The 14,313-nt window shown below is 42.8% G+C and overlaps 1 protein-coding gene across 17 annotated transcripts in view; it reads left to right on the forward strand.

Annotated features, from left to right (window-relative positions):
• Window positions 1-14,313, forward strand: part of KALRN (kalirin RhoGEF kinase) — a 705,208-nt gene that overhangs the window by 275,166 nt on the left and 415,729 nt on the right. For all 17 annotated transcript variants that reach the window (XM_025281073.3, XM_025281358.3, XM_025281444.3 and 14 more), the window contains one exon: window positions 6,253-6,375. In XM_025281073.3, the coding sequence (XP_025136858.1) occupies window positions 6,253-6,375 (123 nt within the window). The remainder of the gene's footprint in view (window positions 1-6,252; window positions 6,376-14,313) is intronic.

Consider the following 14,313-nt stretch of genomic DNA (forward strand, 5'->3'; position numbering starts at 1 on the left):
AAGTTTATAAAGCAGGTCTATACTAAAACCCAAGTCTCCTGAATTGAAACCTCTTCTTTACGCTATAAAACGCATAACATTTTGTTGTGGAATTGACTGCACAGCAAGTTTTCAGATGTAGCAAGCTTCTCTGGCAAGGAGGTTGTTAGTGTTCTTTAGGGCATAGGCGTTCACGGATGGGTTAATGCAGTGTATAAGCAGGATACAGGGGACAACAGGTAATACGGGAATGTGCATACTTAGAAAAGAAAATCATTTAGTTGTTTTCTATCCTCTCAATCAAGTCACCAAACCTGAATATGAGCAAATTAAAACCGATATAATTTAAATTACAGGTAGCATAAAATTCTAACACTAGGTGGTAAGTTGGTTTGAAAGTTAAAACTCTAAATCAGATTCTGTTGCTAAATGTGGCAAATGAAGGAAATAAGTCCAGGATCCTTATTTAATATCCTTGCTCTATGAAATAGCTTATGCTTTATTAAAAACAGAACAGAACAATAATAATCTTTTAGCTACCCCCATCTTTAAAAGAAAAGGATAAAAATGTTTCTGTTTAGTTTCCTAATTTGCATTTAAATAGATTCTATCATTTATTATATATTAAAAACTAGATTTTTATATTTTCACTGAGTTTTAGCCAGCATAAAAAATTACTTAGCAAAATATGAAGAAAAAAACTCAAGTAGCTTATATGTAACATCCATCTTCTTAATGAGATGAAACTATGTTGGTTTCCAAACAAAGAGATAAAATTTCATTATTTAGACATGAACTTTCCTCCTGGAGGAATTTTGTTGTCTTTTTACATTTTGTGGAACCTACCATTTGCTGCTTCTCAAAAAAATAAACAACAGTAACAACAACAACAATGAAGAGTTCAAAATATTTGAAACCACTGTGGAAATATTTCCTTTAATTTTTTTTTTTCTTTAGAGTTTTGTTCAAGTGTCTAGTTGAAGTGTCTTCCAGAGAAGCCAGTTCAAACAAATCAAGTGCAGTGTCTTAGTTGGAAGGGAATTTAGAAAGGGTCAGCTTGTCTGGAGATGAGCAAGCCCAGAACCCATAGCCAGCTTGCTCACGCATTACTTTCATTCACTAAGTAATTCTTGGACTGCAAGGAGATCCAGCCAGTCCATTCTGAAGGAGATCAGCCCTGGGATTTCTTTGGAAGGAATGATGCTGAAGCTGAAACTCCAGTACTTTGGCCACTTCATGTGAAGAGTTGACTCATTGGAAAAGACTCTGATGCTGGGAGGGACTGGGGGCAGGAGGAGAAGGGGATGACAGAGGATGACATGGCTGGATGGCATCACTGACTCGATGGACGTGAGTCTGGGTGAACTCCGGGAGTTGGTGATGGACAGGGAGGCCTGGCGTGCTGCGATTCATGGGGTCATGAAGAGTCAGACACGACTGAGCAACTGAACTGAACTGAAGTATTTATTGAGAGAAGTGTAGCTGTTTGAATCAGCTATCTCCAGGCACTGAGAGGGCAAAGGTGAGGCAGAGAGGAGGGGGCTGGGTACTAGACAGTGCGTGGCCTGTGAGGGACAGTGGCCTACCACAGCTGGAGCCTCATAGTGCCCTGGTGGCTGCCTTCTGAGGGGCAACAGCTCTGCGGAGCCTGGGCAGAGGAGGTCCTGTAGTCAAGGAGGCAGGGCAGTATCCCTCAAGCCTGGATCAGCAGGCACTCAGTGAATGTGCCTTGGGTGAAATGAATAAAAGCCCATTGGGTGGGCTTCACTTCTCTGAACCTGTTTGCCATCTGTAAATTGGGCCTGATGGAGGCAGTGAGATGATACATGCAAATGGACATGTTGAACTCTAAAGCTCCACACAGATACCAGGGCTAAGACTAAGAAGCTGCCTTTCTCTGGCTGTCAAAACAATGCCAGTTTTCTCACAGACATTCTTTGTAATCAAAAGTTAGAAGTGTACTTTGTAACAATGAATATGTATTCTGATCCAGGAGACTCAATAAGACTAATTTTTATTTTGAATGGAAAAAAATACTTTGCATAAGTTTCCCAATTGAGCCAGGATGCTTACTTCCATTCTGGGTACTACTTATCCCTTGCAAATGAAGAGAAGCAGAGAAATGAAGAGACTTGCCCACAGTCTCACGGGTAGTTAGTGACAGAGCCAGGCCCAGACCCAGTCTTGTCCTCATCCTGCTTAACTGCACACTCACCTGGGAGCATGCATGCACACACACACATTCTCTGCTGCTGGTTCCACTGAATGCAGCAGAAATGCTGATGATCCTTGCAGGCAGCCAAGTTCAAAAAGGTGAGGGTTATATATAATTAGCAGATTCAGGCCCAGAGAAGACTTGAGACTGTCCCTAGAAAACAGCCACGTTGGAGAAACCCTGGTTCCTGCTATCATGTAGACTATTTGGCCTCTAGAGCAGGTCTTTTTCTCGCTGCACGAGATGAGTGTCACATCTTTGGAGCATTGCATCTAGCCTCCAGCATAGCTGCTGCTGCTGTTGCTAAGTCGCTTCAGTCGTGTCTGACTCTGTGCAACCCCATAGACAGCAGCCCACCAGGCTCCCCCGTCCCTGGGATTCTCAAGGCAAGAACACTGGAGTGGGTTGCCATTTCCTTCTCCAATGCATGAAAGTGAAAAGTGAAAGTGAAGTCGCTCAGTCGTGTCTGACTCTTTGCGACCCCATGGACTGCAGCCTACCAGGCTCCTCCATCCATGGGATTTTCCAGGCAAGAGTACTGGAGTGGGGTGCCTTTGCCTTCTCCGAGCATAGCTGCAGTTCCCCAAAAAGTTCAGCCCCCAGAGACTGCTCATGTGCTCCACTATGGAAGGCAGATGGGGCAAAATGGCTTGGGCACAGACCTGATCATGTAATAAGTCCACTCAATGAGATGTGCACTTCCTCCAGCACTTTCTGTTGTCACCTGCCATTTAACTCACTGCTGTCCCTGCTTTTCCTCCCTAATTGGCCCATGCTCAGCTCTCCTTGCTCTGTAGTCCAGCAGGGACCTGGCGCCAGGCAATCTAATAATTCTGATGCTAGCACATAACTCTCTGTTTATTAGCATATCTAAATAGTCATTTAGCAGAAAATACAGGGAAGGTCACTTCCAGGCCACTAAGAGCCAAGAAAATATAAGAAGTGAGTTCATCCCAAGTTCTAAGGACTTCAAGCATTTCAGATTTTCATTAATTTTATTGATTCTTTCATCGACAAGAAAAAGAGGTAGAATTATTTTAAAATGAGGTTGAGAGGTAGAATTTTAAAGAACAAAAATTACACAATGAAATTCCTTTAGTCTCCAGGGGTGCTTGTCTTCTTCCACTCTTGTCCTTAATAATAATTTTAAGAACCATGTGCCACACCAACCATATGCCATTGGTGTGGGATTGGCTATGGCTGGCAGAACCAGGGTGTTGCACACCACCAATACCAACCAGCCTCCACAGGCTCCCCTAGCCTGGGACATCCATGGACAGTCGAAAGTGAAGAATGCTACTTTTGCCCTTTATCTGTGTAGGTAGCAGGGAGTGATCTGGGTAATTCAGAAGGGAGAATCCTCTCTAAATCAAAGCATGCCCATTTGCCTTGGGAAGGTGGTTTGTTTATGCTTATGTGTGGGTTGTCATAGCCTTGATGTCTCTCTCCTGACCTCCAGACAAAACTCTTAACTACCCACAGGACACCTTCACTTGAAGTTCTCCTAAGCGTCTAAAACTCAGTTTCTAAAATGGAACCACGATCTCTCCTCCCTCACCCCAGCTTCTCACCCTCCTCTTGAGGTAGTGCCATGGCATCTTCTTTTACAAGGACCCAGGGTGCTATTCCAGATACCTGACTATTCTCCCTTTCTCTCCCTCACCTCCACTTCCTCCAACAGTTGGGAGTCCTCAGTCCCCTCCTAGTAGCTCTCACTCTGCCCACTTCTCAAACTCCACTGCCATTCCCTACACCCAGGTTTCCAGGTTATCACTTTTGCTCCCCAGGATTACTGTAACAGCCTCCTAACCATTTTCACTGTTCCATATCTCCCCTCCAGTCTCCCATCCCACACTGCTCTCAAAGCTCACATCGAATTTCACTGCTCGGCCCTCCACTGATGCCTTGCTGCTCACAGTATATAGTCCAGGTTTCCTAAAGCCTGTGTCCAGAGCTCTTCATGGTCCCATCTACCTCCTCAGCCACATATTCTCCTTACATCAGGTCCAGAAGCACAAAAGTGGTGATTTCAGAGCCCTTCGCACACTGGTCTGCCCCAGAGTTCTGCCCCTTTGATCTCCCCTGTGTGTGGAGCTTATTATCTCATTCATCTTCCCCTGGCTAATTCCTACCTGAGTCAAGGTCAACTCAGGTGTCCCCAACTCTGGGAAGCCTTCTGTGCTCTTTCCTGTCTCCACACCACCAAGAGTGGCAGCTACCTTGATCCACCATCTTGACCTTTATCATGATAGATTTCTTTTCAAATTGTGATCTTAATTGTCATATGCCAAGTTATACTAACATTGTATCTGAGTCCATGTTTGCTGTTCACAATGGCTTTTAAGCCACTTAAACTCAAGAAGCACATATTAATCATTTTTGCCTTGAACAGTGCCGGGCATATAATGAGTGTCCGATAAATATTGGTTAAATGTAACTGAAAAAGTAAATTCATTTGTCTGTTTAAAGAAGAAAATGGAATGAGGCTGTGGTTCTGCCTTGAGGAAAGCTGGCGTGAATTTTGCAGCATCTCAGCTTGCATCTCTGCTCAGTTCTTCCCTGCTCTTCTCTGCAACTGAGCCACAGTCTTTAGCTCATCCCAAGCTACTGAGCGTTGAGTTCCAAGTGTAGCAGTCCTCTTCTCCAAAGGTTTAACATCTTTCCTGGCTATATCAGTTGACTACTCTAGGCAGAAAATTACAGAAAATCCAGCTTAAACCAGTTTGAATAATAAAGAGGATTTATTGGCTCAGGTACTAAGGAAGTCCAGAGAGAAGGTGGTGATCAGGCAAGGCTCAAGCAGAACTCTGCCTGTTTCTTTCCATTATTTTGGCTACACCCTTTCTCTGCCCATTGACTTCTCCCTCAAGCTACCACCAGAATTGTGACAATTCAGCAATTTGAGGTGCAGGGTCACAATGACAGTATCAGAGGAAGAGAAGCTGTATCTATAGTACTGCAGTTCTGTTTTCCCAGAAGTTTCCAGCAAACTTCCCTTTGTGTATTATTATACTGAATTGAATAACATTCCTATTTCTTACCAGTTTCCCTGGTGGCTCAGACAGTAAAGAATCTGCCTGTAATGCACGAGACCTAGGTTTGATCCCTGGGTTGGGAAGGTCCCCTGGAGAAGGAAACAGCAGCCCACTACAGTATACTTGCCTGGAGTATTCCATGGACAGAGAAGCCTGGCGGGCTACAGTCCATGGGGTCACAAAGAGTTGGACATGTTTCTAAGATAATCCCATCAGTCAGGAAATGTCATACACTGATTAGCTTAGATCTGGTGTCCTGAGAAGCGATAACCTTTAGAGTGACCAGGCTTTTCCTTGGAACTGAGATTCTGATCAGCTCCCCTAAAAGTGAATGGGCCGCCTGGGAAGGAGGTAGAAACCTAAATGAAAACCAGGTACAGAGCTAGGGAAGGAAAATGGCTCAGTGCCCACTGTGCCAGGCAGTATTTACCCTACCCTTAAAATCCTCCTCTTCTGATTCCTCATGGCTTATAGCAGAAACCCTGGAATTGTGAGGCTGTGGGATCAAAAGAAAAGTTGATTCCATTCAGAGTCAATTCAATGATGTGTGTGGTCAGGCAGTGTAAATGGGAGGGGAGTCTATTAGGATGCTCTGTGGCCCGACAAGGGTCTCTCCTGCTGGTGCAGTAGGGAATACATGAAACCTCCCAACTGTCCTGTCCCTAAAGCATGTATGGGGTTCTTTTGATGATTTTGAAAAGTTTTTAAAAGGGGAAGTAAAGGTTTCTAAAAGTTTTTAAAAGAAGCACCTGATAGTGAACAGCTTTCTCCTAACTCTCCCTGGTCCTCTTACTCATTTTCTCTTTTTCCTCTAGACTTTGTAAGGAAGCATCGAGGCTGATGGTGGGGCCTTCTTCTAAGGAGGGCTCTCCTGGGAAGCCAGGCTGTGGGCACCCCAACCCTGAGCACAATGTCTGGTCCTCACTGGCCACCAGCAGAAGGGCTGGTTTTCTTCCAGTAGCTCTTAAAATTTCTTGCTGTGGAACTCATAACCATTATCTGTGTCTTCTTTTCCCCTTCCAGATGTTTGACTGGATAAGCCACAACAAGGAGTTATTCCTCCAGAGCCATACAGAGATTGGAGTCAGCTACCAGCATGCCCTAGACCTCCAGACACAGCACAATCACTTTGCCATGAACTCCATGGTGAGTGCAGGACCTGTTTTCTTGGGGCAAGAGAATGATGAGGAGGAAAGGGGTTGGGATACAGAGGGTAGAAACGGACTTCCAACCTGAGTAGGAAGGAGAAGCTCTGAACATGAAGCCCCTTTTAGCATTCCGTTTGCTAGCATGGGGACGTGTGCAGAGCATGCGGTGAGTCGGCTATTCCTGCAGCAGATTATGGCCCTGTTTCAGCCTGTGAACCCTGCTTTACATGGTAAAAGGAATGTGCTGCGGTTGTAGAAGCTATCAGCCCTGTGCTGTACTAGAAGGGAGAGTGCCCCTTTCTACTCCACTGACCCCACCGACTGGCGCATGAGTCACTGAGCTGATGGAGAGGGACCTCAGTCTATGGCACGCTGGAAACCAGTGAGTAAACTGGGTTGTTGGACTAGAGGAGAGGAGCCTGGCAGGGCATTACAATTGCTGCCTTCAGACATGTGAAGGGCTGCCTTGCAGAGAAGAGGTGGAATTGTTTCCTGTTGGTCTAGGAAGCAGAACTGTCCAGGGGACCACAGTTGGAGCAGGAGGCAGGACGTGGCTCGGGAGTTGGCTTGTATTGGAAGTTAGAGCCCCCGTGATGGGGAGAGTTCAAGCAGATGCTGAATTCAAACAGAGAGGGATACTTGCTGATTGTGGTCATAGGAAATGTACTTTTCTGTGCTTCAATTTCTTCATCTGTAAAATCAGAATAATAATAGCTACTTTATACGGTGGTTGGGAAGATTTAATGAATTAATTGTAAGGTGGCTGGAGATGTGCCTGGTACTTAGTCCATTATCAGTAAGTATTGGTATTGTGATATTAATGATGCTGATGATATAAGAGTCTAATCTAGATAATACCTGTGATTCCTTGAGAAACTAACACTTTGGGATACTTATTTTCCCATGTGGTCACCCCAAGACTTTGAAATCTTGTCTGCCTCTTGAACCCTTTGTATTTGAAATGCCTGCAGCCTAAGTATGCCTCAACATCTTTTTCTCTCTCCCCTCTGCCAGCTCTTCCTACTTGTACTGCTGGTCCAAAAGAATATCTCTGCCATTCCCCATATATCTGAATGCCAAAGACACCTTATCATTTCAACTGGTGATGATAGGAGGGCAAGTGTTAGAAAAACATAAACACAGAGGATCACAGAGGCCAGGAAGGAAGACAATTTCATTTTCTAAGGAGTTATTTTAATTATGTTATACACTGGACTTAATGTATTGAATAAGAAATAATTCTGGCCTCAAGTTTTCAGTGTCTAATAAGGGAGATAACTCAGACAGTCATGGCGCAGTTTGATATGTGCTGTGATTGAGTTGCTGTATGGGCTTCCCTGGTGGCTCAGTGGTAAACAATCTGCCCGCCAATGCAGGCGATACGGGTTTGATTCCTGGGTAGGGAAGATCCCCTGAGAAGGAAATGGCAATCCACTCCAGTGTTCTTGCCTGGGAAATCCCATGGACAGAGGAGCCTGGCAGGCTACAGTCCATGATGTTGCAAGAGAGTTGGACGTGACTTAGCAACTAAACAACAAGAGATGCTGAGTGACTAAGAACCTTACAGTCTCAATGATTTAAAGCAGTAGGGGTTTACTTCTTGTTCCTACCATGTACCCATCACTGGCTGGTGGGACTTCTGCTCATCACAGTCACTCAGGGATCCAGGCTGAGGGAGCAGCCACTGTCTCAGGTGCAGCCAGTGCCTCACTAGACAAAGCAAGCCTCCAGGCACATGTTAGCTCTGAAAGCTTCCACCTGGAAGTGGCACATTTTACTACCTAACAGCAGTCACACGGCCACATCTAACTTCGTGTGTGGAGATATATGGTCTTACCTCCACATATTGGGGAAGAGAGAGTGGGTACTTGTGAATAACCCTAATGGTTAGCAGAGGGAGTCACTTCAGGATAATCAGGTACAGATGAACAGCATTTGTTCATCTGTACAAAACAGGGATTTGCATGGGAAGGTACTTCTGGCTTCAGAACAGAAGGCTGTGGGACCAGGCAGGGAAAACATCAATATTGACTGTGTTATCAGTTTTGGCCACAGCAGTCTTATCTTATCTAAATGTAAAGACTCATTCCCTTCCAACTAGTCTTCTATAATTATGTCTAATCTCAGGTTTGCTTTAGTCACAGAGGAGCAAAGCAATTGATCACAAGTGATTAAGAATGTGAACTCAAATCTAGTCAGGTTTGATTATCTGTGTGCCTTGTAGATTTCCCCTGGTGAATTTTACAAATTCTGTACCAGAATCTTCATGTCACCCAACTGCCTGGCCCTAAGGCAGACAAACTCATTTTAATAAGAAGCAAAGACAAACATAATTAGAGAGGTAAGTCTGCTACCAAGCCCCTCAAAACAATGAACTACAAAGTTAAATAGAAAGAGCCTTTGGCTTTGAATTATCTGCACCACTGCTCTTCTCTGTTAAGATGGATAACTGAGAGTTAATGACACATCAAAAACTCTTTCCTCTGACAAATTTACCTTTGATGTTTCCATTTTCAGGACACAAAAAAATTAAAACAAGGGAAGAATTTTACAGAAGGGAAGCATATTTTGGAGCTGGGAGAGAAGAAGAGGAATTTTAATATACAACAGCCAATTAATATGTTCCAGCCCATCTCTAAGTCTCCTACTGCCATGAGTGCCTGCAGCACTCAAGGCCCATTTAGCCTGATTATCCCGGCTTTCCTCTCCAGCTGCAGGCAGGGGAAGGGAAACCCCAGTGCTGTTTGATCAAATTGCCCAAACCAGTGCATTATAGACAGAGACCAGTGCCGTTGTTAACTGGGAGGTTTACAGGTTTGTTATTAAAAGGAACTTCTCCCAAATGGATGTCATCATCCCGAGCAGGTAAAAGAAGGGTATTACAGACTCCTTTTCTCTGGCCTGAGTGATAGATGTTGCTGCCAAGAAACAGATGAATTTAAGCAGCTACTGATGGAGCCCAGTGACTGTAGGAATGATCAGTTACTCAGGGGAAGTGGGAATGTAGATTGTTCTGTAATTTCACTGAGACATTTGCATTTTGGTTCTTGGAACAGGACCTACACATATGCCACACATTTGTCCACCTAAAGGTACATGTAGCATTCTTTGTTTCAGGCTACAGGTGGTTGTTTGCTACTGAATCCTTATCATGTCATCTGTCTCTCCACTGGAACCTCTGTGGGACAGACCATCTCTCTTTTGTTCACCACTATATGCCCAACATCCAGCACAACATCTAATCCTTAATTATTTGTGGAATGAGTAAAGAAAGAAGTCATGAGGTTCTTGGGATCTTAAATTGGGGAGGGTGATTGATAGGCTTTAGGGTTTACTGCTGAAATAGGCCAGTGATCCCTTACCTTTCTGCACAGTCACAAGCCCCTTTGAAATCTAATGAAAATTGTGAGTCTTCTCTGCAGAGAAATGTATGTAGACAACGTTTTAAAGATATTAATATTTTCAGGGGATTCGAGGGAATCCTAAAGCCTACTGATCATCCTCCCCAATTTAAGATCCCCAGAACCTCATGACTTCTTTCTTCATTCATTCCAGAAATAATTAAGGATCGGACGTTGTGCTGGATGTTGAGCATATCGTGGTGAATAAAAGAGAGATGGTCTCTCCAACTGAGGTTCCAATGGGGAGATGGATTATATTATATAATCTCATAAGTAAATATATAATCATAAATCAATAAGTCTTGTGTTGGAAGAGTAGGGCTGCTATGATGGAGAATAACAAAAGAGGCTCCATTTAAATGATGAGAGGTCAGGTACATTTTCAAGTAATAATTAGTATTGACTTATTGTTCATTAATTGATAGTAATTATTGGTCTGTGAATTAACTGCTGTGCTGTGCTAACTTGCTTCAGTTGTGCCTGACTCTGTGTGACCCTATGGACTGGAGTCCATCAGGCTTCTCTGTCCATGGGATTCTCCAGGCAAGAATACTGGCATGGATTGCCATTCCCTCCTCCAGGGGATCTTCCCCATCCAGGGATTGAACCCGGGTCTCCTGCATTGGAGGCAGATTCATTACCATCTAAGCCACCAGGGAAACCCATGAATTAACTCTGTAAAGTACCAATTCTTCTTTATAATTTAAGGAAGCCCTATGTATATCATTTGGTAAATGAAAATGATCTAGTTATAATTTGTGTATTTTTTAAGTCTTGTTTTCATGTCTAGTTTTATATACCAGTTAAATACCCAACTCCAGCTGAGATGACCATTATTGAGAAATAATTGCGTATCAGCAAATTATGGAAAAAGATCAGAAATATCCTAGATTTTATCTATGAATTGGTACTAGTAAAGGCTATCAGTTATTAACATGTGGAGAGCGTGGGAGTAATGCCCCACTGAGAATGGTCTGTGAGCAACTCTGAAAGAAAATGGTTAAAAATGCTTTATCTTTGCCTTTTTGTTATAGCAAGAATTTTTTTTTTTGCAATTTCAACTGGGGAATCCTATTATACTTTTTTCATCTCCAATAATAACAATAATAACCTACCTACTAAACCCAGTAGATAAATATCCTCTGGCTTCTTACAGTGCCTCATAAAGCCAGATTTCCTGAGCTCTCTGGGGCCCTCCTTTTTCCTGATATGTCTTCTGTTGTGAAAGCCTTTCTTACAAATTCTCCTTGCCCTGAGTGTGGCCTCCTCCTCTGATGGGAGTGTGGGCAAATGGAAGTAGAGTTTGGGTTGTAATGTGTAATAGAACCATTATGTAGCTATCTATGCTCCAGTCACTCATGAAAGAGACACTCACAGAAGTACATACAAGCATAACAGTGTTATTTACAATTTTAATTAGCTGGTTCTTTGGGAAAAAATAAATTGCTAATGGTTTCTGTCTAGAGTTTTAAAATATGAAATGATATTCATTTTCTATGATTATGACTGTGAGGACTCATGTTGGTGATAACTATGTGCAGCTGGGCAGTAGGAAGCATTTCTGCAGCAGCATGTTGATAGCTGCTTTAATGCTATTAATTTGCTCACCAGAGGCACTAACTGTCAATTGCTGCGGCTGCTGCTAAATCACTTCAGTCGTGTCCGACTCTATGCGACCCCATAGATGGCAGCCCACCAGGCTCCCCCGTCCCTGGGATTCTCCAGGCAAGAACACTGGAGTGGGTTGCCATTTCCTTCTCCAATGCATGAAAGTGAAAAGTGAAGGTGAAGTCACTCAGTCGTGTCCGACTCTTAGGTGGTGTGCAAATCAGACCAATTGCAACAAAGCCTGTGGCACTCTCTTTGTTTTGAGGGAAAGTTACAAATAGTAACACCAGAGAGAAATCAAACCTGGTGGAAGAGAGAGAAAGGTTCTGAGCAGCTTTCCTGACCCCAATTTGAGAAGCCTCGCTCTGGGGTCTTCTGTCACCTTTGATTCTCAGCAGGCCCAAACTGTGACTCTGCAAGCACTTCCCTACCCGCAAACAGGCAGCAGCACTTCCTATAATGACAGTATTTCTAGGTTTTGGTGAAAACACACACACACTTGCACGCACACTATAGTAATGTTTAATAGGGTTTGACCCTGCCATAGCTGCAAGACACAAAACCTGCTGAAAAAGAGAAGAGACATCTTTGCTGGTATGCTTTAGTCTTTTAGTGCAATTTTTTTTCCCCAAAGAATCATTAGTGCACTTGCTAAAAGTGCAGATTTCTTTTTGGCCTCTACTCCTGGAAGACTAGAAAATCCTAGAAAATTCTAATCTCTGGGGGATGAGACCCCCAAACCTCCATTTTTAACAAGTTTCACTGGTGATTTTATGTACATATTAGAGTTAGCAAACTATTGTTCTGTGGACATGTATATGTATAAAATAGTCATGCCCTAAAATGTAGCATTATGTGTTCTGAAAGAAAGTCCACTTCCAGTATGATAGTGTGATAGAATGGTGAGGAGCTATGCAGACTTCCTCTCTAGTGAAAGTATTTTTTTTTTAAGATTCTTTTCCCACATAGGCCATTACAGAGTAGAGTTCCCTGTGCTATACAGCAGGTTGGCAGACATATTTTAAACAAAAAGTCTCTAAAAATTTTCCTAAGTGCATACAACAAATGAAGAAACATTTATTCAAGAAAATTTACTAAAACTTGCTAAGAACAGTGAATCTGTGGTATTTGAACAAGGACCCTCTTTTCTCCCCATTTCCACCTCAGTGAGATGGAAATTCTGCTCGAGACTAGTGCAACCAGGAACACAGGATCCCCTTTCTCCCTAGTTCCCAGTTGAAGGACTCTCTTCTTGGATAGAACAATTCCTATCCTGCTCCAAGCTACCGGATGCTGAAGTTAAGTTTTAGGTGAGTGTGGCCAAGAGGTGGAGCATCTTCTTTTGCCTAGCCCCCACTCATGGAGCTGCTGCTATATCATGGGCATAGCACTGCCTTGGAGTAGAAGCAAAATATAAAGCAGAGAGCCCCAAATCTTTTCCCAAAGCAACTGATTTTATTTTCAACAGAGGGTGGAGAAGTTCAAGCCAGTAGCACTCTCAAAAATGCCCTTAGGGAAGTTAAGGTGAGAGATAACTCAGAGAAGATTGCTAGAGAATTTGAAGATACAGGATGAATAGTAGGCAGGTTAGTTTGCCAGAGAGAAAAAGACCTCCTGGGGTCAGAACAAATCTGAAATACTGGCCTCAGGAACTATCCCTTCAAAGGAGCTTGGATTTGATTGGATAGATCTGTGGAGCAATTGATACCCCCAGGACATTATGGGAAACAATACAATAGTGATCTGGAAATTAGTGAAATTTAACAGCTTGATGTGGTCAGGGAAAGAGAAAGTTAAAGAGATGATTACGAAGACCAGTGTCACCCCGGGGTGACTGTGGGCATACCCAATGCTGCACCCCATGAGGAACAACATCAGAGTTTTCCCACTAAGATAATCCAGCCAGTCACTAAACAAATAAGTAAACAAATAACAATAACAAGCCCCAGAAGTGGAGGAATCAGTACCCAGAAATGCTGCAATATATTATCTAAAATGTCCAGGTTCTAACAAAAAATTATAAGTTATGCAAAGAAACAAATGTGTGAATGGAAGTGGTGGGTGAGGGGACAAACAGATAAAAAGCACTTGCTGGAAAAAGCAAGAAACAGAAAATGCCTCCGATAGTCACCAGACACCAAATTTAACAAAGATTCAAAGTAGCCATTATAAATGTTTTTTTTTTTTTAAGGGTAGTTTTGCCTCCTTTGTCATAGACTAATTAACCATAGATGCATGGACTAATTTCTGGGGTTTCTATCTTGTTCCAATGATCTATGTCTCTACTGTCTTGATTACTATAGCTTTGTAGTATAGTCTGAGATCAGGGAGTCTGATTCCTCAGCTCCATTTTTCTTTCCCAAGATTGCTTTGCTCATTCAAGGTCTTTTGTGTCTCTGTTATATACATTTTAAGATTTTTTTTGTTCAAGTTCTGTGGAAATGCCATTGGTAATTTCGTAGCAGTTGTGTTGAAGCTATAGCTTGCCTTGTGTAGTATAGTCATTTTAACAATATTGATTCTTCTAATCCAAGAACATGGTTTATCTTTCTGTCTGTTTATGTTATCTTTGATTTTTTTCATCTGTGTCTTATAGTTTTGGAGTACAAGTCTTTTGTCTCCTTGGGTAGGTTTATTCCTAGGTATCTTATTCTTTTTGATGCAATGGTAAATTTGATTGTTCCTTGAATTTCTCCTTCTGATCTTTTGTTGTTAGTGTATAGAAATGCAACCGATTTCTATGTATTAATTTTGTAACCAATTTTTTCTTTACCAAATTTGTTGATAAGTTCTAGTAGTTTTCTCGGAGAAGGCGATGGCACCCTACTCCAGTACTCTTGCCTGGAAAATCCCATGGATGGAGGAGCCCTGTAGGCTGCAGTCCATGGGGTCGCTCAGAGTCGGACACGACTGAGTGACTTCACTTT

Source organism: Bubalus bubalis, chromosome 1 (genome assembly GCF_019923935.1).
Source record: "Bubalus bubalis isolate 160015118507 breed Murrah chromosome 1, NDDB_SH_1, whole genome shotgun sequence".
In the NCBI taxonomy this organism is placed as follows: Eukaryota; Metazoa; Chordata; class Mammalia; order Artiodactyla; family Bovidae; genus Bubalus; species Bubalus bubalis.